General features: G+C 51.3%; 1 protein-coding gene across 14 annotated transcripts in view; it reads right to left on the bottom strand.

Annotated features, from left to right (window-relative positions):
• Positions 1-25,990, bottom strand: part of Plekha6 (pleckstrin homology domain containing A6) — a 113,445-nt gene that overhangs the window by 28,246 nt on the left and 59,209 nt on the right. For 11 of the 14 annotated variants that reach the window (XR_007835769.1, XM_051204155.1, XM_051204154.1 and 8 more), the window contains 5 exons: positions 8,174-8,254; positions 6,992-7,103; positions 4,673-4,777; positions 3,990-4,062; positions 1,882-1,982 (listed from right to left, as the gene is read on the bottom strand). Coding sequence is in view for 13 of the 14 variants with exons in the window: in XM_051204155.1 (XP_051060112.1) it covers positions 1,882-1,982; positions 3,990-4,062; positions 4,673-4,777; positions 6,992-7,103; positions 8,174-8,254 (472 nt within the window). In the remaining variant the exon portion in view is untranslated. Of the gene's footprint in view, positions 1-1,881; positions 1,983-3,989; positions 4,063-4,672; positions 4,778-6,991; positions 7,104-8,173; positions 8,255-10,140; positions 10,329-16,578; positions 16,627-24,916; positions 25,028-25,990 lie in introns of those variants that run through there. The other 3 variants (XM_051204165.1, XM_051204164.1, XM_051204160.1) reach the window with 3 other exon arrangements.

Raw genomic sequence — 25,990 nt, 5'->3', positions numbered from 1 at the left:
AGGGAAGCCCTCTGGCACAAGAATACAGGGTTAGTTTGGTGGCGTGGGAGACACAGGCAGGCTGGCGTGTTGTGGGGTCGGTGGGAGTCAGCAAATGAATCTGTATACTCCGTGAACAACCTGTGTGTGCAGCTTGCTGGCTGGGGCACCAGTCACAAGGACGATAAAGATTGCACTTGAGTTTAGCCACACTGGGGAGAAAACATGTGACAAGGAGCAAACAGACCCAGGACCGAGTGCTTGTGACAGGACAAGGCAGAGGGCCTGGGAAAAGACAGGGCTATTGATGGGGTGCAGGGAGGGGCAGCAGCCTCTAATATGAAAGGAGCTGGGGGACTGAGGAAGGGGGTAGAAGAAGCTAAGCCATTCAGCCATAGCCAGGCTCCTCATTATCTGTCATACAAGACTTGTGCTCGGTGGCCACAACAGGACAAGCCTGATGTCTGTCTGTCTCGGCTCCCCTCCCTTCCCTGGGGATGGGACAGTGAATAGCGGCAGTCAGAACCCTTTGTAGGCCATTGAACGTGGCGATCACGTGGGGCCCTTAAAGAGGCCGCGCGTAGGACTTGTGGGGGGGGGGCGGAGTGTGAGCGCCTGGTAGGCACAGTAGTGATCTCTAGGCTCCACAGAAGGGTGTGCATCAGTCATTCTGGGACATTTATCTGATGCCCGCAGCTGTCACAGCTCCAGTTTGGAATGTGTGGCTCTGACAGGTCTGGTGTGAAGGGCGAGACAGGCTGTGGATGGCGTGTGGGTGCGAATGTGTCTGCGGAGCGGGACTCCTTGTTGGTTAAACAGCCTGTTCCTGTTTTCCCAGCTAGAACCCAGCTCCCTGGAGTCAGAGTTGTATTAATTGTTCATTCTGTTCCCACCTCTGGCACACGAGACCCTGGGAGGATAGAAACTAATTATGTGCCAAATAGGCCCCTCCCTGTTTCCTGGCAAGCCCCGTGTGCCTTTGCCCACCTCTTTTACCAGAACCTGCAGGGCAGAAAGAACCATGCCGGGGAAGCTCGGATACCAACACCGTGCTACCGGCAGTTCCTGTCACATTTTTAAAGCTGTGGCGTTGGGTTTTAAGGGTCCTGGACAGCAATTCTCACCTGGGGGAGGGAGGGCTTTAAGCTAAGACAAGAAGAGTCGATATTATTATTTCATATTTTGAAAAGGAGCCTAGGGTTTTTTTTTTTTTTTTTTTTTTTTTGCATCACAAAACACAAAGGGCATGGGACTTCTATAGTTTTTAGTGGGTCATGAATTTTTAAATGTGGAAAAATACTGGCCTAGGAGGAGCCAGCTGCAGGTACAGCTCTGCTGAGTAGGTCCCCCAGGGGTTCTGAGGGAGTGTGGCACTGAGCGAGTCCCATTTCCCTGTGCACTTGTCCTCTCAAATTGTTGTCGGCGTGGCCAGGGGTGCATCTCCAGGGCAGGACACTTGCCCGGGAGCCGTAAAGCCCTGGGTTCCATCCCCAATACCACAGGGCCAGGGGTAATGCTATCCCCATCAGATTTGTAACTCGAGATTAAAACAAAATTTAACTCCTAATATTTTCTAAAGGTTAAAATTTGAGTAAGTTTAAATGGGGGGGGGTGCCTCCATAGGCCTAGGCTCAACGTAGAAAGGAAACCTATTCAGAAAAGACTTCAGAATGAGCCCACCCCACCACAGCTTTGCTCTGTAGAGGGGTGGGGGCAGGCTGCCAGGCAGTATGGCCTCACTTTGCCTCCCAGCCATCCAGATGAGTCTGCGGGTCACTGCCTGCTCTCTTCTCTGCCACCACACAGGGGCTTCCTAAGGGACACGCTCTTTAGCCTGCTCTAGCCTCTACAAAAGCAGACTCTCCTCCTCCCCCCTCCCCCAGAAGGGGAAGCCCAGCTGACCTTAAACGTGTGCTTCCGGCTGATGTTGTCTGAGGGCTGCACAGAGGCAACCCGGAAGCTCAGCAGGGGGATGCTGCCCAGGATGCTCTCCTCCTTCTCATCTGTCACGGAAACAGAGGCACAAAGGTGCATGCGGCGTGTGTGTGTGTGTGTGTGTGTGTGTGTGTGTGTGTGTGTGTGTGTGCGTGCACGTGTGCTCACACTCATGTATGCTTGCACAGGCCCATGTATGTGAGCAAAAGGTGCTGAAGCAGAGGTAAGGGCAGGGAGCTCTTCAACCTTACTAGGATATTCATTTTGTATCAGGCTGGTTCAATGCCTTATTAGATCCAACACTCCTAACTGACCCACTCAGAGCCTCTACTATCCACCCTCACCCCACCCCCTACCCCCCACCCTGGTCAAGTGATATACTAAGTGATTTGTCCAGGTTCCTTAACCATTAAAAGTGAAATCAGTCTTCAAATTCGGGAAACCTGACTCCAAAGCCAGCGTCTTTTACCCCCATTTTATCTGCCCTGTGTTGACAAGCAGCCCAGACTGGCCTTGGGCTCATGACTCCCCGCCTTGGGATCCCCAGTGACAGACAGCATTGCAGCTGTGACACACCACATTTTGAGAGTAACTCTTTCTAGGATCCCAGTGGCCTGCTAGGCCCATCTTGCTATGGATGCCATTAAGGCCCCTGACCTCCACAGGAAGGCAAGAGTCAAGCTGTACACCCCAGGGTCAGGCTGCTACCAATTCATCCTAGACCCTGAAGAATTACCCAGCCAGGACCTAGAAAGGCTGGGACAGATGTGGGACATCTATGAAGCCACAGCAGGCCCTTCTTATCTTCCCCGGTATTTTTATTTGTTTCCTAGGCCACAGATCCTGAAAACCATCTAGGAGTTTTCCACACAGAAATACAAATGCCCCCCCCAGAACCCCACCCAGCTCATCACGCTGGCACCGAGCTCTCAGACACCCTAGCTTCCAGATCCAAAGGCCAAAACAAACTCCCTCCTTTACCAACTACCCAGCCACAGAAAATAGATTAATGTAAGGTACCCTGCGACTGTGGCTCATAAGCATCCTTTGGTATGCCCAGCCCTTCTCTTCCCTTAGTCCTGTCCCATGCTCCTTCTAGAGCGGGGAAATTTCTTATTCCGTACTTTCCTCTGTCCCTGTCCCTGTTATCCATAGCCTCTGCTTGACTACAACTCAGGAAGAGCAGCTCCAGGGCAGAGGGTGAGCCGGCACAACATGTATTTGCCGAAGTTAATGTTTCACCATCCTGCTCTCAGGAGGCGGGAGGAAGCCATCACTGCAGGTTAGTAAGTGAAGCACACAGCCTCTCCTGCTTAGAGATTATCTCAACCTCTCTCTTCTCATCCCTCCTACCTCCCCCCACCACGACCCTACCCCTGCAGCAGCCTGATGATATGAGGTCACCATTATTGCCATTAATTAGCCTTTGCTTGGGTCTGCTGTGCTCACCCTGACACATGTTGCTGTGTACACTTTAGAATAACTTCCTGGAAGAGGCTGAGCCAGAGCTCATCAGATCTTTGTCCTCTTGTGTTGGGGCAGGGGAGCCTCCCGTGAATGCATGGGTGACAGAGGGTAGAGGCCAGGACCAATTTGTTTATCCAGCATTTCCTGAACATCTTCCCTGAGGCCCCGCCTTTATGCTGTGGTCTTCACAGTAAATAAAATGGTAGACGGTCTTACATGCCAGGCCAGATTGCATGTTCCGTTGGGCCAGGAGGGAAATCAACACCAGCCTCCGTTAGGAGGTGGCTCACACACAGTAACTAGGGACCTCCTCCTCCTCGTTTTCCTCCTATCCAGGAATCTCATCGTGCAAATGTTTGCCCTGTTTACCCACTGTATCATCAGTTGGTACCCAGAGCTGTTGCCTCCTGGATACGTATTTACAGCTAGGGAATCAAATGAGCCAGTGGACGAATCAGCTATGATGCCCATTGCCACACCCTACTAGTGCTAGGAACCTGTCTGGAGAGACCTGCCTTCCAAAGCAGAGCCCAACAGGAAGAGACAGTGAGTGGTCTATAGCTCCCCCTGCCCTGGCAGCGCTGGGGGGGGGGGGAGGCGACACTCACCTTTGTAGTAAAAGAGGCAGCGATCGACCAGCACAAACCAGCGCTTGTTCCATTGTTTGACCCCTGAGCTGGCCTGCAGGACACAGAGAGACAGATGGGGAGGCCGTGAGCTGGGTGTGGAAAGGAGGCAGACACAGTCAGAGCTCTGCGCTAGGCACAAGGACATCCGGGCTCGAGCTGCAGCGCTGCCAGTACCACTAGCACGTGGCAGCAAGTCCCTTGAGATCTCAGATGCTGGGAACTAACATCAGACTATTATTGCCCGTGACTTTCCAGTTCTGTCATTCCGAGGCCCCGGACCACCCCCGGGGGAGGGTAAAGGGGGCAAAAGGTACCCGAGGATGAGTGAGCAGAAGAGCGGATGAGGATACAGCAGTGTCCATCCGGGGAAAGTTGTCAAACTCTAGGACTTGAAGCCACCCCACCCCCACACAGCAAGGGGGTGTGCAGGCCATGTGCCCTGAGTTGCTCTGGTGGGAGCTGGCATATTTCAAAGTCATTGCATCTGCCCGCCAGGAACCTCATCTTGGCTCCCCAAATTTGATGCTTGTTAACTTTGGGGAGGTTTTCAGACCTTTATACAGTGGGGAGACATTCAGAGACAACAGGAAAACATAACAAAGAACACACGGGCTACTGTGACTACAGAAGACCCACAGTGCTGTGCTGCAATATGGCCTCACCTGCTTGAAGAGCCAGCCAGCTTTGGTGACAGGGGCATTGGGGTTCCGTTTCATGGAGTGTGAGCGCTTACCAAAGGCAATGGCTTTTCGGGAAGTTCGAGTCGCCTGGAGGGGCAAAGGCAGCAGTTAGCCCAGCCCCCTTCCCCTCCTTACAGTTTTGTTGGCCTGGGAGCTACCCCAAGAGGCAGGGTGTGGCTCAGTAGCAAAGCACTTGCTCTCGCCTATTGTGCAGAAGATACCATGCAGGTGGTGGTGACATACCTTTAGTCCCAACACTTGGGAGGCAGAGGCAGGTGGATCTCTGTGAGTTCGAGGCCAGCCTGGTCTACAGAGTGAGTTCCAGGACAGCCAGAGCCGTTACACAGAGAAACCGTGTTGGGGGTGGGGGGGGGCAGGGAGAAGACACCAGTTTCCATCCTTGGCAACATCACACACACACACACATACACACACACACACACACACACACACACAGTGCTCTCACATTTACGATATTAAAAACATTTAATTTTCTCAGCAGCACTCATCACGTAGAACTGAGATTTCTCTGTACACACAGATCAGGTCTGCAATATGTGGCCGGCTCTATGACCCAATTTCTGCTCCCTTAGTACACAGGCCCTATCAGCTCTCAGTGCTCCCATGGGGTAAGGCTATCCGCCCTCTTCCACCCACTCCAGACTCAGTCTCTGAAGTCCAGCACAGCCTCCCGCTAATACTACAGAACCATCCCATATGTGTGTGGGCACACATATGAGGACATACTCACACAGACACAGACACACATCATTAACATAAACATGCATTTTTAAAAGGCGGAGCCTGTGATCTCAGCAGTAGAGAGGAAGGGACAGGAAGGTCCCTGGGGCTTCAATGAGCTCCAGGTTCAGTGAGAGAGCCTGGCTTAAAAAATAAGGTTTGAAAAGCACATGAAGATGACATCCCTGGGGTCCACAGACACATGCATCCACCCAATGTTGCAGGTACCTCCATGCACACTAAAAAGAAAAAACACCTTTCTGAACTATTTCAAGTGTTTCACAAAAGCAGAGAATATCACTACAATCATCCCTTCCTGTTGCGGTTGTTATTTATCCCCCTAATAAGAAAAGGCAAGTAGACCCAGACCTCCCTTTGAGTTCCTCTGGGTCTTGTTACCTTTCCTTTCCCTAAAGGCAGCCACTGACCCCGAACCAGTCTGCTGCGCATGGTTCTGCGCTTGGACTGCAGAGTGTCTATAAATACACAGTCCCACTCGCCATCTTTGTGCACTTTATGTAAGCAATACATTGTTCAGAGTCTGCAACTTGCACAGTTGTGTTTCCAATGCACCCTTGTTACTACACACACACACACACGCACACACACGCACACACACACGCATACACACGCACACACACACGCACACACCCACACACACACACATACACACACACGCAAACACACACACGCACGCGCGCACACACACCCCTACACATACACACACGAGCACACACACGTACACACCCCCACACATACACACACGCACACACACGCACACACACGCACACACACGTACACACACGCACACACCCCTACACATACACACACGCACGCACACACATACACACACACGCACACACGCACGCGCGCACACACACACGCACGCACACACACACGCACGCACGCACACACACCCGGCTCTTAGGGAGAGCGCTCTGCATGAACACACTGCACACGGTCTGGGGCTGCTGCTCTCTTAGCGGTTTTCCCTGCATTCCCCATCCCCTCTCAACCTTCTGTGCTCACCACGCCTCTCAAACTGCTTGTCCAAGTCTCTAAGTTCCACAGTCACTGAGCCCAGAGGACACATCCCATCGCTCTCTCAATGGATGGCTTCTTCTTCCCAGGGTCTCCTTTGCTCCTCTTCCCATGCTGACCCCCCCCCCCCAGTCCTTTTGCTGTCCCCTGAGGTCAGTGGTCCTTAGGAGAATGGGAGAGATTTTGTCCCCAGAGGACCCTGACAACAGCTGCAGACACTTTTGGTCGTGAGAACAGAGCAGGGGGTCCTATGAGTAGAGATCAGGGTGCTGCTTGACAGCCTATACCACTGGAAAGCCCCACCCACAAAGTGTCCGTCTCAAACACTAGTCAGCTGAGGCACAGAACCCCGTGTGTGGCGCCCCATCTTCTGTGAGGTGCTTGCCTGGTTTTCTTCTATCCTTGATTGCCCCCTGGAACCTACAGATGTGCTGGGCGGGCAAGGATTTTCCTAGAGACCCTGTGACCCTCCTAACTGCACCATTTCTTCCCTGGCAGCCTGCCTAGGGCTGGACTTACCCGGATGTTGGGCCGCTCTGGAGGATCCTCCGATACCATCCTGATGTTGGAGTTCTCCGTGACGGTACCAGAACGTTTCCCACCTGCTTTGTTGGACATGTCCAAGGCCGATCTGAATTCGAGTCAACAACACAGGGAAATTAGTCAGAGCCACGAAGCAACCGGAAGCACCAAGCCTGCCCCTGCCCTGCTAGCCACTGTTCCCCGCACCAGCACAAAGTTCTGGCCTGAGGTGCAGCTCAGAAGTCATCCCAGCGGCTCCTTCTGGAATAATCTCCCATTTCTTCTCTGTTCACTTATGGATTTGGCTTGTGTTTTGTTTGTTTTTTCGTTCTGGTTTTTTGACACAGGGTTTCTCTGTGTAGCTCGTGGAACTCATGGGGTAGCCTCGAACTCAGAGACCTGCCTGCCTCTGCCTCCCGTGTGCTGGGATTAAAGTTGTGCGCCACCAATGCCTGGCTGGCTTATTGTTTTAAAAGATAGGGTCTCGCGTAGACCAGCTTGGCCTCAAACTTTATATGTAGCTGAGAGTGGTCTTGAACTCTGGATCCTCCTGCATCTTTGTACCAAATTCTAGGATTATAGGCATGTGCCACCCCATGCAGCTTTCTCCTGTTTAAAAATCTAGACTCTGAGAAAATAGATTACCATTGCTCTTATCTTATTTTGAGGCAGGGCTTACTATATAGGCAAGGTCCTCCAGCCTCAAGCTCCCAAGAAGCAGGGATTCCAGGCATGTAATCAACAGGCCTGCGTCCTATTTTAAAGGTTCAACAGCATATATAAAGCCATGTATTTGATCCCAGAGGTGGGGGGATTCATTGATCAAAGGCACAATAGCTCCGTGGTCTCTGAATTATCCTCGTCTTCCCTTCAGTGAGGCAGGACTCCAAGTGAAGCATGATCATTTAGACCTCCGGATCACATCATAGCCCCTGTGAATCCTTCAGCGGCTCCCAGTGGTATCGCCCCCCCCCCCAGAGCCAGTTTCTATCCCTTCAGCTCCGCCTGGGGGAAACACCAACTCGCTCTCCGCCATTACTCAGGAACAGTGTGAGGGGTCAAGAGATGTGGCCCAGAGGTTTGTGGTCCTTGAAGCTGAGGTAAGGGCCCCAAATACTTCCTTGGTAGCAGCAGGGCAGTCATGGCAAAGGACAAGAAAGCAAGCAGAGGGAAACTTACATTTTCAAGTTAAACTTTTTGTTCTCCTCTGGGACCTGGCCAGTCACTGGGTGTTGAAATGTGTTGCGTCTTCCATTGTGGCTGCAGAGGACAGAGAAGGAAGAGAGCTACCATCAGCTAGGGAGGTCAGAGTCACAATACAAAGGACGGTGGACCACAGGAGCAGCTGCGGCACATCCCCAGTGGGGTCTTTAGGGACAGGGGAATGGCTGGGCTGGAGTACTGGGTGGTGCAGGTGGGTGGGGTCAGAGAGAGAATAAAGCCTGGTCACCTCTCGCTGGCTCAGCGTTAACCACCTGCTACAGGTCCCAGGCTGGCAGCAAGCTGTAGTCAGTTCATCCCGTGGATGGGAGGGAGGCTGAGATGGGGCTCTCCAAGCCTGAGTTTGACACAGTCGAGATTTCATGCAGCAGCCTCCCTCCCAGGGACAGAGCCTGTCAGTTCTCCACACAGAAAATGCTTGCTCCTAATTGGCTGAAAGAACTCCCTTGTGACCTTGAACTCCTCTCCTGCTCTAAGCGCCATCTCTTTCTTCAAATGTTATCAGGAAATTCGGAAACTCCGTGATTGAGCTTGGGCTGGGCATTGCAGAACCTCCAGGAGCTGTCTAGCACCAAGGTCAGTGCTGGCCTAACAGTTGTACCTGATGGAGGGCTGCTACAGGGATTGGGTGTTGAGCAGAGAGCCTGCCAAGAAGCCGGGGAGCAAGTCCCAGGGGCTGGGAATGAGGCAGAGGGGAGCATCAGGAGAAGGCACCTCTGGCTGACAGGATGTCAAGCCAACTCCTGGGTGAGCTCTCAGGGGACATGCAGAAGGGAAGCAGCAGAGAGATCGATCTTCCAGGGAGCCCTGGTTTTGCTAAGTGGGGACCACTTGGCGAGAACGTGCTAGTGTTTAACTCACAAGGGTGAGACCAGTTTAAAGGCCTTCCTCCCTGCCACCTGCAGAAGTTGAGAGCCAAGCACAGACTCCATTTGACCGACCATAAGCGCAGGCATGGGGACAGAGACTGCTAAAGGTCCCCAAGTACTCCCACAACCCAGAGATGGCTCTCTGCTGAACCAACCTCAGGCCAGCCAGCGCCTTAGCAAAGGATGCTTAACTTGGTCCCTTCTGCCCTCTCCCCCTACTCCAGGACACATCTCAGCCCTCGGGATGCCGAGCTAAAGATAATATCAAATGATGCTTCCTTTTATGCCCAACCAGTGCTGTTCAGATCAAACCCAGATGGGCAGGAGAAAGACACACAGCAGACAACGGCTCTGGCCTCTGGATACCTGGAGTGTGTCGCTTGGACTGGACCTAAAACCTGACCAGCATACATCAGGCCTGAGTTTAAACTCCGCACATTCGGTAACCACCTTCTAGTTCCTCAGCGAGTCCCTCCTCCTTCCGGAATCTTATAAGGATGCTCCCTTGATTCCATCACAGGGAATCTTTGCAAGGAAAAATACCTGCCTGTGACCCTCATCCTCGGGCGTTGGCTCCCAACAAGGCCACGGGCAGCTATCTGGGACAACCAAGGTTCTTAAAATGGCAAATTCTTTGTTTTCCCTATGTGTGAAGTGTCTACCTGCTTCCCACCCACTCTAGCCCTCCGGGCTCCTTCTGTCTGTGTTCCTGGAGCACCCTGCAGGAAACAGTTCAGACAGTCTTACACAGAAGCAATCTGCTGTTGTCCAGCTCAGTTTTCCAGGGCATGGCACACACCTCTCCCAGGCCTGAGCCTCCTACCCAGCCACCCCACAAACAATGGCCTCTTTCCACCCGCTGCTAACAATTTCAAAATAGCTTTTCCTCCACAGGCACTGCAATGCAGTAGCCACTGACCTAACTATTCCCCTCTCAGTCCATGGTCATCTCCGACAGACCCCCTTACCGCCAAGCTCTGAATTCAAACAGGATGAGCAACCAGCTTGGCCTGCTCTGATTTCACTGGGCTCACGGTCCACAGAGGAGATTCCTACCTGACCCGTCGATCAGCCCGAAACTTCAACATCCTTTTGGAAGCCCAGTCCCCAGTTCGGCAGCCTCAGAGGAGCCACCCAGCCGCCCTGCTGCTACCATCCCTCTGAGAAGGAAGTCCTTGGTTGCAACTCTTAATGCTGTGGCAGAGACACAGGGCGGGCTGGGGCAGGTTCCCTGGGCTGCCCTTTCTCCTGGCGCTAGCACTGGAGAACAGGGACAGGGTTCCCTGTGGGCAACGGGAGGGGTTGCCCGGGTGCCCTAGTGGGGCTGGGGCTTCCTAGCGTTCGCCTTCGATGCTATAGTTAGAGGGTCAGAGGCAGAATAAATGAAGAGAGAATCTCCTCCCAGTTCAGGTTCCCTCCCAAGAAGAAAATGCAGAAATGGAGAGAGGTATGCACGGAGCAGGTGTACGGCTTCCAGGTAGTCCGACCTCACTGAGCTAAGGACACCGAGCAGCTGGGCGGGCGGAGGAGCACGGGCTGCATTCCCATCTGCACAGAAACGCATGCCAGCCCGACCTGCAGGGAGACGGTGCTCCAGCCTCTCCAGCTCTGCCGAGCCCAGACACAGGCTCTGGGGCTGCAAACCAACTTGCTTCAGAAACCTTCCAAGTCCTTCTGAGGGTTAAAGGATGCTTCCGGTTCATTGGCTGTTATTGCTGCTGTTGCTGAGAAGCTGCGGAGAATCGAAGAAGTCTCCGTGCCCACCTCTCAGCCTGCCCAGCTTTCATCTGCACGGACAGGAGCAGCTGTACAACCGGCCTGACACACTCCCCTCTCCAGCAGCAAGGCTTGCTTGCCGGCCCAGCTGGTAAGAAGCTGTATATAAGCAGCCCAAGCGGGATGGGCGGGATGTTTGTGGAGCCCCAGCTGCCGGCAAAGATCAGCTTCTTTACTCAGGAGTGGAAGGAAACCTCTCTCCCAAGGCTGGTGAGGAAGAGGGCAGGGAACAGGGCTCGAGGGGAGGGCATTGTGTATCTACTGCTGCGAATCTTCCCAGATGCCAGATGATAAATTCCAGCTGGTACCGGTCAGATCTGCTGCTCTGCTCAGCTAGGAGGTTTGCATGGATGCTCATTCTCCCGAATAGGTCAGGGCTAATCAAATCTCCTCTTCCTCACTGGCCTCTGTGCTTTAGGATTCTTGGGCTGCAAGGCCTTCTGAAGGTCACCTCCACATCCCCCTGCCTCCAGACAAGCTTATTCTCTTATCTATCAGGCCTCCTAAGAGCCTTGGAGGTTTGTCAAGGGCTCCAGCAAAGGAGGACCCAGGCTCAATGTCATCTTAAACAGCCAAGATGCTCTTCCTGATGCTCTCAGGTCCTCTGCCTTCCATGCGTTTCTATTTCACATGGCAGCATCCTTTCTGACCAAGGCAGTTTCTTTTTGCAGCACAGGACATTGTGTTGACATCATGGTCTGTTGTTATGCCAACTCTGTGACATCACAGTAGACAAAGGGTAGGACTGATCTAATTATTTGGGCTGAGGTCAGCGGAACAATGGGATCAGTAAACAGAAAAATAAGTGGGCAATGTTATTATTTAACCCACAAAAAGACCGGTTGGCCAGGTGTAACTGGGAAGGACTGTGACTGCTGATATTGAAACAGCTAATCCTAAATCCCAAAGGTCAATATATTCAGTCATTTAGTGGGATTCTCTGGTCATTGATTTATCTTGGTGGCAGGAGGCCTTAGGTCTGGGGTTGAACCTGTCTCCTGTCATTTGAGCCTCCTTGTTTGCCCATCACAGATACTCAATAAAGTTTTGTTGAATGTACAAATGAACAGATAAGAGAGACGCCAGCGTCATTTTTAGCCCCCTGCATTTGAAGGTTGGTATTCTGGTACCAAGGGTTTCCCTATCTTAGCTCTCGCTCACAATTAATTACTTCCTCTCTGGGAGGGAAGCTCTGTTTCTGTCCCCTGACTTCGCCCCTCACTCAGCTTCTCTGACTGCCCCCCCCCCCGATTGTGTAGCTTGGCTTTCATCCATCTTCATTAAGAGGAGAAGAAAATTAAGCTCATCTGAACAGGAGGAAGGAGGGATGGGGTGCACTGGGAAAAAGAGTTTTCTTCCTCTAGGAGGCAAAAATATCCCCTTCTCTTCAAGCTGAGCTCAGGGGCCTCCCACAGCCTTTGCTCAAGTTAAATTACTTCTGATACTGTGTGAAGACATCACAAGGGAGCGGGAATTGAGGGCACAGACTCCTGTGCACCCAGAGCCCCCAAATCCTTGGGGTTAAGTCAGAAGGCCTGGCTGGGGTTCCTCGCCATTACCCTGCACAGAATAACAGTTTTCATTTTAAGTAAGCCAGCAGGGAAAATCAGCCAGGTATAGAATTAACCATTTTTTTTTCTTCCTATTTATTTCCTTTAGGGATGTCAGAAGCTTCCCCTTCTCGAGGGCAGAGGCCTAAGACCAGACCCAACGTGACCTTTCAAATTCCACTCCCCCAAAAGTGAGAGGCTCAGGAAGACAAGACTTAGCGGCAGAAGAAAGAGCATCCTTGATTTCCAGAGTTGCCCAAGAGGTGGTTACTTCGCTACTGGGACTATGAGGTAGCTCACTCGGGAGAGCCATGAGCAGAAAGGTCAGTCTTCACCGTGGGCCACATCAAGTCTGCAGTATGGCCTCACCTGTTTAGCCCTTGGTTTGTTCGTGGGCAAACAAGGCCTCTTCTAATTCTGTGAATTAATCCCTGCAAACTGTCAAGGAGAAAATCTCATGTACAGCACAGGGTGGCTATAAACATTCTGCTTGAAAACGATCGAGAAAAAGGCTGCATGCCAGAGTTGAGAGTGTGGAAACCAAAGACAGATAAGAGAGAATGGCACTCGAGATTGGGGGCGGGGTAGAGGCCAGGCATCCCCAAGCATCAAGACACATCCCCTCCACCTTATTAGATCATTTCTGGGGTCCAACACATCCTCAACCTCTATGTGGTGTGCACCTGGCACCATGCAGTCAAAATGCAGTCTTCATTGCCCTGAGCAAGCATGGGTGCGTGTGTGTGCGTGTGTGCGCGCGCACACGCACACACACGCACTCACACTCACAAGTGCACGCATGCACACGCATGCACACACACACACACACACCTCCCAAGAGTATCACTGTGATAAATACTGAAACCTAAGGAATACACTCCACTCCTACCCCCAGTACCACAGCTTCGTTTCCTGAGAATCTGCCGACAGAATGCCCGTCACCAGCACTGAAGTTCATAGGTGGCCAGGAGAGCCGGGGAGAGGCAGGGGACTAGCCCCCCTCCCATCCCCCCAATTCCTCCTTTCTCCCAGCCAGCAAATTCCAGCAGGGACTGATGGCAGGGAGGGCTATGCAGCCAACAAAGGGAAGCTTGACTCTTCTAACCCTGTTTCCCTGGGTCTCATCATTATTGTCAAAGAGCCTTATCTACCCCAGCATTCTGTCCCAATTAAAAACCAGCTCAGTTTACATCTCCAACTCTCTAAACTGCTGGATTCCTGAAGAGCCCCCTGGCTGTCCTAGGAGAAAACACTTTCCTAGCCAACCACTGCCTACAGAAGCCCATGCTCTACCTATCTATGGCTGCTGCATCTAGAAACCAAAGGGGCTGGGCCGTGGTGGCGCACACCTTTAATCCCAGTATTTAGGAGGCAGGAGCAGGCAGATCTCTGAGTTCGAGGCCAGCCTGACCTACAGAGTGAGTGCCAGGACAGGCTTCAAAACAATACAAACCCTGCCACATGGGGATCAAAGGGAGGGATCCAGGTCCAGGCACAGGACCCAGGGTTTTCAGATGTAGACAAAACCGTCTCTCCCCTGTCCACCTGCAGAGCAAAATACTAGTTCCAAGGTGCTAGGAACAGCTTCCAGCTGCCTCCTCTCATCAGCTTGTGCCTGTGCCTCCCAGCTTGCTCCATCCCAGTCTTGGATGCTACTGTTATTTCCAATAGGGTGTGAATACAATGCCCTCCCAATCAAGTCTGCGGCACCCTAACCTGCTAGGACCCTGCATTGAATTCAGCAGGATCCAGCGCCTGTCCCTGCCCATTCCTCTCTAGTCCAACAGCCCCACTGCACCCTGAGAGGTCAGCAGCACCTTCCCAGCTGTGGTGGCCAGAGCAGGGCGGGAATGCCAGAAGTTCACTGAGCTCAGTCCCTACCTTAGGACAGGGAGTTGGCGGATCTGGGGGAGTGGGTGGGTTGAGGGGGGATTGGGAGGTACACATTGGGAAAGCATAGGCCCTGAGTGTGCTCCCCTCCACTCCCTCCCAGCCCATGCAGCTGCCCTCCTTGAGGCACGGGCAGCTCATTCCTACCACAGAAAAGGGGCCAGCCCAGGGCACAAAAGAGAAATACTCCAGTTAGGGCGGAAGGAGGTGATGCTGGCAAACTCAAGCAACTCTCCTACCCTATACCCCTCAAATGATCTTCCCTTGTTAGTTATTTTACTTGGTGGGATTCCAGCGGTCTTTTGAAAAGTGGCTGTAACCTGGGTAGGTGATCAGTGTCATTCCTCCCTGTTAGCAAGTGAAGAGCTGTTTGTCACACCTCTCTAGGGTCAAGCTAGTTTCCCTGGCCAGTGCCTGGGACCTGGCTCCCTCTCCATAACATAGAGCCCAGGAGGTTAAGCCTGGCCACAGATCCTGCCACAACACCAGGCCAGCATCCTCTCTGGACAATGATGTACACTGTTGCAGTGCCGGAGATGTCTGACTCTAATGCTCACATACTGACAGCCTGTCAAGGGGCCAAGGAGCCACTGTGCACGGAATAGGGTATGTCCCCTTAACCCAGCCCAGGTTGGAGAAGTGGAGAGAGCTCCTTTTCACTGTCCCCAAGCTGTGCTGTGGTTGCTTTGAGAGGAGAAAAATGGAGAGGAAAGAAAGCTACCTGCAACCCCGAGTCCCCACTTTCCTCCCCGCTGGCAGGGGGAAGCAGATTCAGCCCCCTCCACCCCCCCCAGCTTCTTCCCTTCCCCATTCTTTTCCCTGGCCTCCAGGGTGCCTTTTCCCAACAGTCAGCAGGATCCCAGGGGTGACAGGCAGAGCAATAATTAATTGGGCTTCTTTCCTTTCCCCTCTGGGTTGAATCCCAAACTCTTGCCCTTCAGAGGCTGAGGGCAGTATGCTTCTGCTTCCGGGGCTACTGAAGGTCACCCAGACGATATTTCTTCATTCCTAACTCAGCAGATCTGATTCTGATGTCCCACAGGGATCGGCAATCCCCACCCAGCCTGCCCCATGGGAAGGAATTTTACAGTGAGTATTTGGACAGTAACCAGCCAGACTGACAGTGTTGCTTCTGTACCCTCAGAACATCCCATGCCTTCTTGTTCCCCACCCAGTGATCTGAGGCTGGCTGTTCGATGCCTGCTTCCTCAGTTTTACAACAGTAGGGAGTGAGGCCTTGTTCCTCGGGCTGCTCAAACTTTCCACCAGACCAGATAGCAGAGGGAATACAGGCTGCACCACTGCACATGGGGTACGGAACAAAGAAAATGAAACTCCCTGCCGTCTGGTGCCTGCCCTGGACTGAGGCAGGTAAGGCTTAGGGCAGAGTCAGGAGGTTTACCACCCTGGCCACAGCCACGGGCAAAGCAAAGCAGGAGCAGTCTCCTTGGGCTTCCCTAGGCCCTACTGTCAACCTCTCTGCTCTCCTCGTTTCCCGGGAGCTGCAGTTCAGTGTGAGACTCTGGTTTCACAAGGCTTCAAGAACACAGAAGTCACACACCCTTCACTGCTAACACCTGTCAGCTGCAGGTCTGGAGGAAACGCGTGATGTGGGGTGGGGCGATGAGGCCTGGGTGCAGGGGTGAGTTACAACAGGCACCTACTAACTGCCCACGGTCGGAGTCTTTAGGGCGGTGCCCAACCAACCAATCCTCACCTCCTGCACAGAGCTCAACTAATGCCTGGTGGGGCAGTGGGACAGAGATCCGTTTTGCTCTGCTGGGTTGCTGAAGGGTGGCAGGATTGCTCAGCATCCCACCCATTTCTTGCTCCTTCTCCTGGCCAGGGGGCTCTGACCGGTCATGAAGCTGAGACTAGAGGAAGATTGTAGTGCTAAGCCTCCTAGAACCAGCAGGCAGGAGCTTAGACAGCTGCTCCCGGGGGAGGAGCCTCCCACATGATGGCGCCATGAGGACCAGGAGGGTGAAGTCGTAGCTGGCATCCCCCCTCACCAGCCAGGCCGTGAGACTCCACTGGGAGTGGTAGGGCAAGGTGACATGCAGATGGGTGGTGGCAAGTTCCCGCTGCCTCCTTCTGCAAGGAGAGAGGGGTTTGGGACTTCCTATGCCCCTCGGCACATTGCCAATGGCCGAAGTATCTCTCTGCTCCAGTAAGAGCTGGAACAAGGGTCAGTCCTGGAACCAGCCAGAATGCCTGTACCCAGGAGATGGGCCCCCTGTGAGCAAAACAACACTCATGTAGCTTCAAAGTGACTAACCCACTTTGCAGCTCTGGGTTTCAGTTTTTCGCTCCATGACACACAGCAATACCGGGATTGCGGAGAGGGTTAAGTCAGATCGTATAGTTAAAGCACCTGGGAGAGAAGGAGCTTGCACCCAGCAGGTGCCCAGTTAGCGGCTGGTGTGACAAACTCAGATAAAGGAAGCACCACACCTGACCCATCTAGTCTGATGGTCACTACAGCACCTTGTTGTGGAACATCTGTATGCTCTGTGAAGATGCATTGCTCTGATTGGTGTAATAAAAAGCTGAACGGCCAATAGCAAGCCAGGAGGTATAGGCGGGACTTCCAGGCAGAAAGGAATGCTGGGAGGAAAAACAGGCAGGGTGGCTAGCCAGACACAGAGGAGGCAGGACATGCAGGAGGAGAGGTAATGGCTATGAGCTACATGGCAGGACATAGATGAATAGAAATGGGTTAATTTATGTTATAAGAATTAGTTAAGAACAAGTCTAAGCTATAGGCCAAGCTTTCATAATAATCAAGAAGTCTCTGTGTCAGTATTTGGGGGCTGGTGATCCAAAGATAGTCCAACAAGAAAACTTGCTACAGCATCCCACATCTGAACTATCGAGCAAGATAGTTTCCACGGCACCCCACATCTGTATCATCCTGCCTGATGGTCACTAGTCATACCCAGATTTTCATTAAGTTTTAAAAACATTAAAATGTCAGTGCCTCAGACTAGCCACACTTCGCTGAGACGTAGTAGCCATGGAGGTAGCAATACTAGATAGTATAGTCATGGATCATTTCATCACTGTAGAACTTTCTAGACAGCACTCAGCTAGTCCTCTAAGTCACTAACACTGTTGGATTATATGAGACAATTCCAAGCCACTTTATCCTTCTAGCAATGGATATGTGCTCAGAATCCTCAGAAACACAAGGCCTGTTACAGTCCTGAACTATACCAACAAGAATGTAAAATTTGCCCCCAACCACAACAGAAAGTTAAAAATCAAGGCTTGGCATAGTGGGGCATGCACACCTTTTAATCCCAGCACTTGGGAGACAGGGGCAGAAGGGTCAAGAGTTCATGGCCAGCCTGGAGCAGAAATCCTATCAAAAAAAAAAAAAAAAATCAAATGACACATTCCAATAAAGCTCTAATCTCAGCAGAGGTGGGGAAGGAGGTTCTCTGTGAGTTCAAGCCCAGCCTGGTCTACATAGTGGGTTGCAGGCCGGCCTAGTTTACACAGTGAGACCCTGTCTTGAAACAATAATCCAATCACAACGACTTTTAATGATCTATTGGCTTTTAAACCAATGCATTAAGACTCCACAGTCAGAAATTATTATCACCAAGAGCCCTTTTGGCATAGGGCCATAGTGATATACTTGGAAAAGGTTCTAATAATTGAAGGAGGTGCAAGATGGAGCAAGAAACAGCAGAATTATCTGGAGACAGAGGAGCCTGACTGGTCCTTACCCCAGCCTCCTTTTCCTGCTGGATCAGCCATAGCTTCCAGGTAATGCTGATGGGTTAAGAGGAGGCCTCTGGTCCCAAGGGAAAGGAAGACCTGCAGGGAGTCAGACAGAGGAGCCACACCAGGCAGGCAGCCTTAGGATTCTCTCCTCCCTCCTTGTACCTCCAGCCCCTGCCCCTGCTCCCATCCAGACTTGGAGCCCTCAAGAGAGTCTCCAGTGATGCAACCTGCAATCTATTCAAAAACAAAGAGCACAGGAAGCAGGTGCCAGGGATAAACTCGGGAAAGGGTCTCAGAGGAAGGAGAGGGCTCCCAGGAGTAGTGCTCAGGTCACTTTCCAGTGCCTCCCGGTGGAGACAGATGTCAGAGCTGGTCAGTGACCCCCGAGTAACAGGTGAGTGCCTACACCTACCTGTTGGAGCAGCGCTGCGCTGTTATCAGGCCGGTACAAAAATAAACCCAGGGCTCTGGTTCCCAGCTCAAGTACAGAAGGCAAGCATTTGTGCCAAGCTCACCCCACTGGGTACAGCAGGTCCCCTGAAATTCCCCTGAGAGTGTTAGATAAAGGCTGATTGCACTAGTGCTGACAATCTGAACAGCAGGCACACAGGACCTGTCTGTCCATTCCTCCCCTAGGTTCTACTAACCCTTCTTTCTTGGCCTCAGCTGCCCAGAAACTTGGCTCCTTCTGCCCTTAGCCTCCTGGTCTAGTGTCCAGCACCTCCCTCTTATTGTCCTGGTTTCTGTTTGCCTCCCGGAAACCCCACCAGAAGGAAGCATTGTAGCAAAGCCACGAAGGGCTGAGTTTACCCTGTCTCAAATCCGCATTCAAGACCAGCATGGCAAGTGCCCTGTTCCAGACGGTCCCTGTGCAGGTGGGGCTCACATAACCATTATGTCATCTAATCATTTTCCTCCCAAGAGAGACCAGGGAAACAAAAGAGCTCCTAGCAAAGTGTGTGTGTGTGGGGGGGGGTCAACATTTCCTCTTTGATAACAATTCCTTTTGAAGTCATATGACCATATAAGTGTAACTAACACACACACACACACACACACAATCTGCTGAGCAGGCAGTGCACCCATTACCTCCCACACGGCCAAGAACTTTTGTCCATCTCCTGATCACATTACCAGAAGGTGTCAAAGAACGTGACTGCAAAGGACACCCCTCCAAAAGGAAGCCAAGGACACCCACCCTAAAAGCAAAGGATTGTTCTCTCTGTCCTCTCTCTGCCTCTCTCTCCCTCTCTCTGTCTCTCTCTGAGATTTCAGTTTTGCTCCCAAATGACAACTTTGTCTTTTTAATGAGTGACCAGCTCATCCCCAGTTCTGCCTCCGGTCTGTCCCACCGGCTCCCGGCACCTGCTCCTGGCTGGCCTTTACAAGTGGCCTCATCCCATCTGCCATGGCTGTGCCCCTGTGAGCCTGCTCTGCTCCGAGCTCCTAGCCCCTCTCTGGAGACAATGGCTCAAGAGAGGAGTGATGGAGGGAAGAGCCCAGGCTTTGTGCACAGGGGTGGCTACGTGAAGCCATTGTTTCCTCCCCAGGACAGGCGGCCCAGCCGCACTCCACTGTAGGCTGTCCCCTTAGGGGAGACGTCCTTCTCATACAAGGGGGTGAGCCTCCAATCTGGCCCTGATATTTGTTTCTGACTGATGAAGAGAAGCAGCTAGCACTCTCTCACCTGATCCAGTCCCACACAGACAAAATACACCAAAGCCCCTTACTCACCAGCTGGGCAGGCCCCCTAGTCTCTCTGCTGCTTCCTTTCACACTCAGGGGTAGGAAAAGGTTTCCCTTTAATACTCAGCAGGTCCCTGTGGAAAGCAATCATTAACAGCCACACATGCTGATGGACCTTAACCCCTTCAGTGCTGGGCTGCCGCCAAAATCAAGCCGGTGGACTGCCCCGTCCCCTTTGCCTAGCCCCGAGCCAATGGCAACTCTTTGCTTGCTACCATCTACCTTCATAACCCTGCCACCTCCCTGTGGAGAGCGAGCCTTTAGTCCCACCCAGGCCTCCTCACCTAATTGGAGCACGCCTACAACCTGAGGCGCTCAACTCTGGCATGATGCCCAATTGGATGAGCCCACATTATGAAATATTTGCCAGGCAGGCCAATAGAGAAGCCAGGATCCAGGGGAGGGATGATATTTTTATTTATTCCTGGAGGAGGGTGTGCAGACAAGAGTAGTCATAGCATCCATTGCCCTGGGACAGAGGCAGAGAGGCCAACTCAGACCCCAGGACACCTCTAGCTCTTCTAAGTACAGAACCCTGGGGGACTAAGCAACCGAACACTTGTGCTGAACTAAAGGCTTCCTCCTCCTCTTCCTCTCCTCCTCCTTTCTCTGCCCTACTCAGGAGTTTGGAGAAGGGAATTGGGATAAACTAAGACGGTGAGACAGCAATGGGCAAAGGACCGTGTGAGCACAGATATCCTTTATATCCTAAGGTTGCAGGCAGCCTTTGTACATCTTTGGGACATGCAAGTTGACAGCTGGGCAGGTTTGGGTGAAGACAAAAAGCCCGCTTTTTCTCTTTAAAAATAGGTAACTGATTTAAGGAACTCCAAAGCATAAACGCATCTCCATGTGGGACACATGCAAATCTATGCAGATATGCACAAATGAGCAGCTCCGTGCATGCTTGCAGCTTGTCAGCTTGTCAGGGCGAGTCCTTGCCAGGGTTTTCCTAGTTTAAGGAAGGAATCAGGGGGTCTCTAACTCAGCCTTCAGGCCGAGGCAGGAGTGGAGTCAGAGCATCTTCCCCTAGGACAACAAATGCAATTGCCTTACCTGAATGAATATTTACTGCCTCTGGGGGAGAGCGACTCTGTGTAAAGCCTACTGGAGGTTTCTTCCCATGAACATAAATAAAATACCACAGGACAGTAGAACACACACACACACACACACACACACACACACGCGCGCGCGCGCGCGCGGCACCCACTTCCCATACAGCCCGAGATGCATAACTAGATGGGAACCTCAGCCAGCCAGCTTTAGTAACTGGCACCTTTCTTATCATCATGGTTCCCGTTTGCCTATCAGTAGGCCAGCCACTCTGGCTCAGGACCCTCATTCAAAACAGCTAGGGGGCCTTATCTTATCTTCTGTAACGCCTTCCCAGTCGCCCAGGAGGCTAGCTCACCCTGGCTCCTTAAAGGGGCTAATACTACATCCACATATGCTCCCTTCGCTCTCAAGAACATGCCAGAGATCTGAGGGTTAGAACTTACTGTAACACCATTCCTCCTCAACCTTTACCTCCATGGCTGAAAAGATTTAAAACACAGCAAGGTGCAGGTGCTTCAAAGGGCCGTTTAAACGCTTATGGTTCAGGCTGACACCCAGCGCCTGGGGTGGAACTGAGGTTGGAGGGAGTGGGGTGGGGGGTGGGGGTGGGGAGGTAGGGGGTTGGGGGGTAGGCAGAGGACATGAATATGTTAGTTTTATTTTCCACACACTAGCAAGAAACAATGGAAACACCACTTATAATAGAGGGGAAAATACTAAATGCTTAAGGCTAAGCTTGACAAGAGATGCAGCAATCTATGTGCTGAAGGGTGCTGAGAGGAATTCAATAAGATCTAAAGGAGAGATTCTGGACAGTGGTGGTAACTCTTTTAATCCCAGCCCTCAAGAGGTACAGTGAGTTTGAGGCCAGCCTGGTCCACAGAATGAGTTCCAGGACAGCCAGGACCATTACACAGAGAAACCCTGCCAACCAATCAATCAACCAACCAATAAATAAATAAATGAGAGAATGCTTTCCTGGGTCAGTGGACAATATTAAGACATCTATTCTTCCCATATTTTCCTATAGATTCAACACAATCCCAATCAAAATCTATGCAAATTATTTATATAAATATTTATATTAAAAAAAAACCAAGATGAGATCTAAAATTCACATTGAAAACGACTTAGAACGTTCTAGCCAAAAACCTTTGTAAAGAAGACGAGATCCTATCACTCAGGCGGCAAGGTCAGGAAGATCACAAGTTTGGGCCAGCCTGGACCCAATGAGACCTTGTCTGGGAAAACCAAAGCCTGAGGCGTCGTCAAGTGCAGCTCATTTGGCAGAACGCTTGCCTCGCAAACATGAGACCCCGGGCTTGATCCCCCAACACGGGGTGGTACAAGCCTATAATACCTACAGGAGAGGCGGTGAGAAGTTCGAGGTCATCTTCGGCTACATAATAGGCCTGAGAAGGGTGGAAGACGGCGGCGGCAGGGCTGAGGATGTAGCTTCACGGTAGAGTGCCAGCCCTACCAGGAGAAAGGCCCGGGTTCAAGTACTACCACAGAAGAAGAGGAGAAGGCAGTTATTTATTAATGGGGGTACTGAGACTAGGGATAAAGGTGGTACTGCTATAAAGTTACATATATAAATAAATGGGGGGACAGAAATTATTGTTACTAAGAGCCCCTTTGGCACAGGGCCAGAGCGATATACTTGGAAAAGATTCTAATAATGGAAGGAGATGGGGAGACACAAGATGGAGCAAGAAACAGCAGAGTTATCTGGAGGCAGAGGAGCCTGACTGGTCCTCACTCCAGCCTCCTTTTCCTGCTGGGATCAGCCAGCACCTCCAGCTAATGTTGATGGGGAAAGAGACAGGAAGGGGCCTCCTGGAGGCCTTTGGTCCCAAGGGAAAGGAAGACTTGCAGGGAGCCAGACAGAGCCCCCACACCACACAGGCAGCCTTAGAATCCTCCTTGCACCTCCCTCCTCTACCCCTGCCCTATAAATAAACCTATCCATTTGTGATCAATTGATTTTGACCAAAATATAGAGATGATTTCAATACATGGTCCTGGACAAACCATAGTCCCATATTCCAAACAAACAACTACTACCACAAAAAGAACCCCCACAGGGCCAGAGAGCTAGTTCCGTAGTTGAGGGCACTGGCTGCTCTTACAGAGGACCAGGGTTTGATTCCCAGAACCCACGTGGTTTCTCCTAACCACCTGAAACTCAAGCTCCTTGGGATCTGATGCCCTCCTCTTCTGACCTCCAAAGGTACTAGACATAGGCACACACACACACATACACACAGAGAGAGAGAGAGAGAGAACCCTCTACTCAACCAGACCATAGGCAACTTAGAATAGACCATAGGCCTAAGAACAGGAGCTAACAGTACATTTCTAGGGAAAAAAAAAAAATGAAAGAAAAAAATCTCAATGATTTTGCAGGGTTGTCTAAGAAAACTCAATAAAATGAACTTCATCAAATAAAAGATATTGTTCTTAAAAGGACATTGTTCCAAAAACAAAAGGCCAGTAAAGAGTCCCCCAAACATAGAGCTGACATGAGACTTCCACAAGAACACATAAATAGTGCACACTTAGATGGGGACAATAAAACCCCAGGAAGTGTGGATGAAAACATCCATGAGATGCCAATGTGTGGGAGTAGTTTTAGAATGTCTACATTTGAAAGGCCCGGCCAGTGGCCGCCCAGTGTGGTCCAGCATGGAGAGGTACTGATAAGGATAGGAATGGAGCATCTCACAGGAGCTCCCTGAAAAGTTAAAGATGCAGGAACCACAGAGTCCATCCATCCTACCCCTACATATTTATGGGGAGAAATTACAGCCCGGGTCTACACAAAGGCATATATGCCGATGCTCACAGCACGCTTCAAGCTGAAGCCCACAAACCTGTGAGCACATGAGGAAAAGCATGCCATTCAGCAAGAGAATAAATTACTAATGTAGGCAAGGAAAGGAGTTAGATGGAGCTCAAAATAATTACACTGAGTGATTACATTGAGCCAGCAGACCTTCCAAAAGAGAGTACACACTGTAAGGTTCTACAATAAAATAACTTCAAAATTGCAACCTAATCTATAGTGGCAGAACGTAGCCCAGTGTGGCCCAAGGACAGGGTACAGCAAGGATTATGAATGAGGCAGGAAACAATTTGAGGGAGTGATGGGGACTTTTTTTCCTTATGGCTGAACCAGAGACGGAGCCTTCCTAAGGCCCTGCACTGAGTCATACCCTCAGCCCTTTATGATCTTAATTGTGACAGGAAGATCACAAATTTGGGCCTGCCTGGGCTACATAGTGAAACTGTACCCCCAAAATAGAATAAAGCCAAAAGAAAATCTCACAAAAGCCACTGCTTTGGCCTCTAAATCTACGCCATTTTATGTCAATTACAACTCAGTAAAATTATAAAAAAGAAAAGCCTTCACTTGAGAAGACTCTAGACAGAACTCCTCTTATATATGCCATGCTTTAGGTGTGGATGGGACTCAGAGATGAGCAGGTAGGCAGGATCCAGCCTTGCTTTCCTAGCGGCCTCTTCCCTCATTTGGAAGTGGCTCTGAGCAGCCGGAATGGACAGGGGTCCTTATCAGCCTATGTTTTTCTCATGGCTTTGCAGAAATTAATTCAGGCAAGCCCAAAGGCAGTACACATAAAAAACAAACAAAAATAAACAAAAAACCAGCACTGTTTATGACAAGAGAGGAAAGTCAAATACGACCTTATGATTCCGCAGACACCCCCCCCCCCATTTTTCATTCCATTTCATTCCATTTGATCCTTTTAAGATCTGTGAGGCTGGCAGGAAAGTGTTATCAACTCCAATCTAAATCAACACAGAAATCAGGGGCCAGTGGGTAAAGGCACTGGCTCGTGCAAGCTTGGCAACCTAAGTTTGATCCCTGGAACCCAAGTAAAGATGGGGGGGGGGGTACAGCCAACTCCACAAAGATGTCCCGTGGCCTCCACCTACAACCTAAGGAGCACAAGCATCTGCAATCCCACTCCAAACACACACAATAGTAAGGGGCAAATGAACAAACGTGGCTGCAACGCTCCGAGAGCTTAAGGGACTTGGATGACACAACCTACCTTGGTGTCTTTCCAATTGCAGCCTTCCTCCTAGCCACAGGACCTGTCCTCAGCAAGGCTGGGTCCCTCTACCCCAGCTTGGCTCGCAGAGGCCAGGGGAATGCAGACCAACATCTTGAGCTCACTCGGGCCTTGGGTGGATGTTCCGGGGACAGACAGGGACGACACCCCACGAGCTCTGGTACAAACGGCACAAGACCTAGCTGGAGCTGGGTGGGAGCTGGATCATCTGAAAGGAGCTCTGGTATCAAGACAGGGAGGACTGAGGGATCCAGGGTCCTAATTAGATCGCACATTTGATGTGAAGAGGGGAAAAGGCCATCCAAACACCACTCCCTAGCCGGAAGTCTGGTGGGTGTGGAAGCAGCTGGAAACTGTTAGGCTAGAGGCTCCACGCCAAAGGCCTCTGTACCCTTCCTTCCCGCTCCCCCATCCCCACCCTCCCTCTGTTCTGGCCAGGCAAGAAAACAGCTTCTGGCTGGGAGCCCTACCTTTCTCTCCCTTGTTCTAAGGATAGGATGCCCGGAAGGGGGAGAAACCAGTTCTGCGGGGTACAAGGGTACAATGTATAAGGGTACGCAATCCCAGCAACTAAGACCTATACCACTATACCACTAATCTGCAGTGCTTGTTTGAGGATGAAACCCAGGACCCTGGGAGTCAAGCAGTGTGCCACCCCACCACCACTGTAATGACTAGAAAGGCTCCAGGGACACTGACATGTCACGCCAAGACAGTCATGTGTTTGGTGCATTTTTCCCCTCGGGCTGCAGGGTGGCCTGGGGTAGCATTGCTGTTGATCCTGACTTGATTCAAAATGGCAAAGGTTTTACACAAAATGTTTGTTTTTTTTAAACGTTGTGCTATGGCATCTGTCTACGGGACAGGAGACACAGCATGGATATTAGAGCACTTGTTTCTGGGTTCCATTCCCGGCTCACAACCTTTGGGATCTTTGACACTCTCTTCTGACTTTCATGGGCACCTGGCATGTACGTGGCTCACAGACATACATGCCGGCAAAACATACACAGGGAAAAAAGAAATAAATCTTTTAAAAGTTAATAAAAACAA

The sequence above is a fragment of the Phodopus roborovskii genome, unplaced genomic scaffold, assembly GCF_943737965.1.
Source record: "Phodopus roborovskii unplaced genomic scaffold, PHOROB, whole genome shotgun sequence".
NCBI lineage: Eukaryota > Metazoa > Chordata > Mammalia > Rodentia > Cricetidae > Phodopus > Phodopus roborovskii.
The sequence above is the reverse complement of the archived record's forward strand: the minus strand, read 5'-3'. Positions and strand labels throughout refer to the sequence as shown.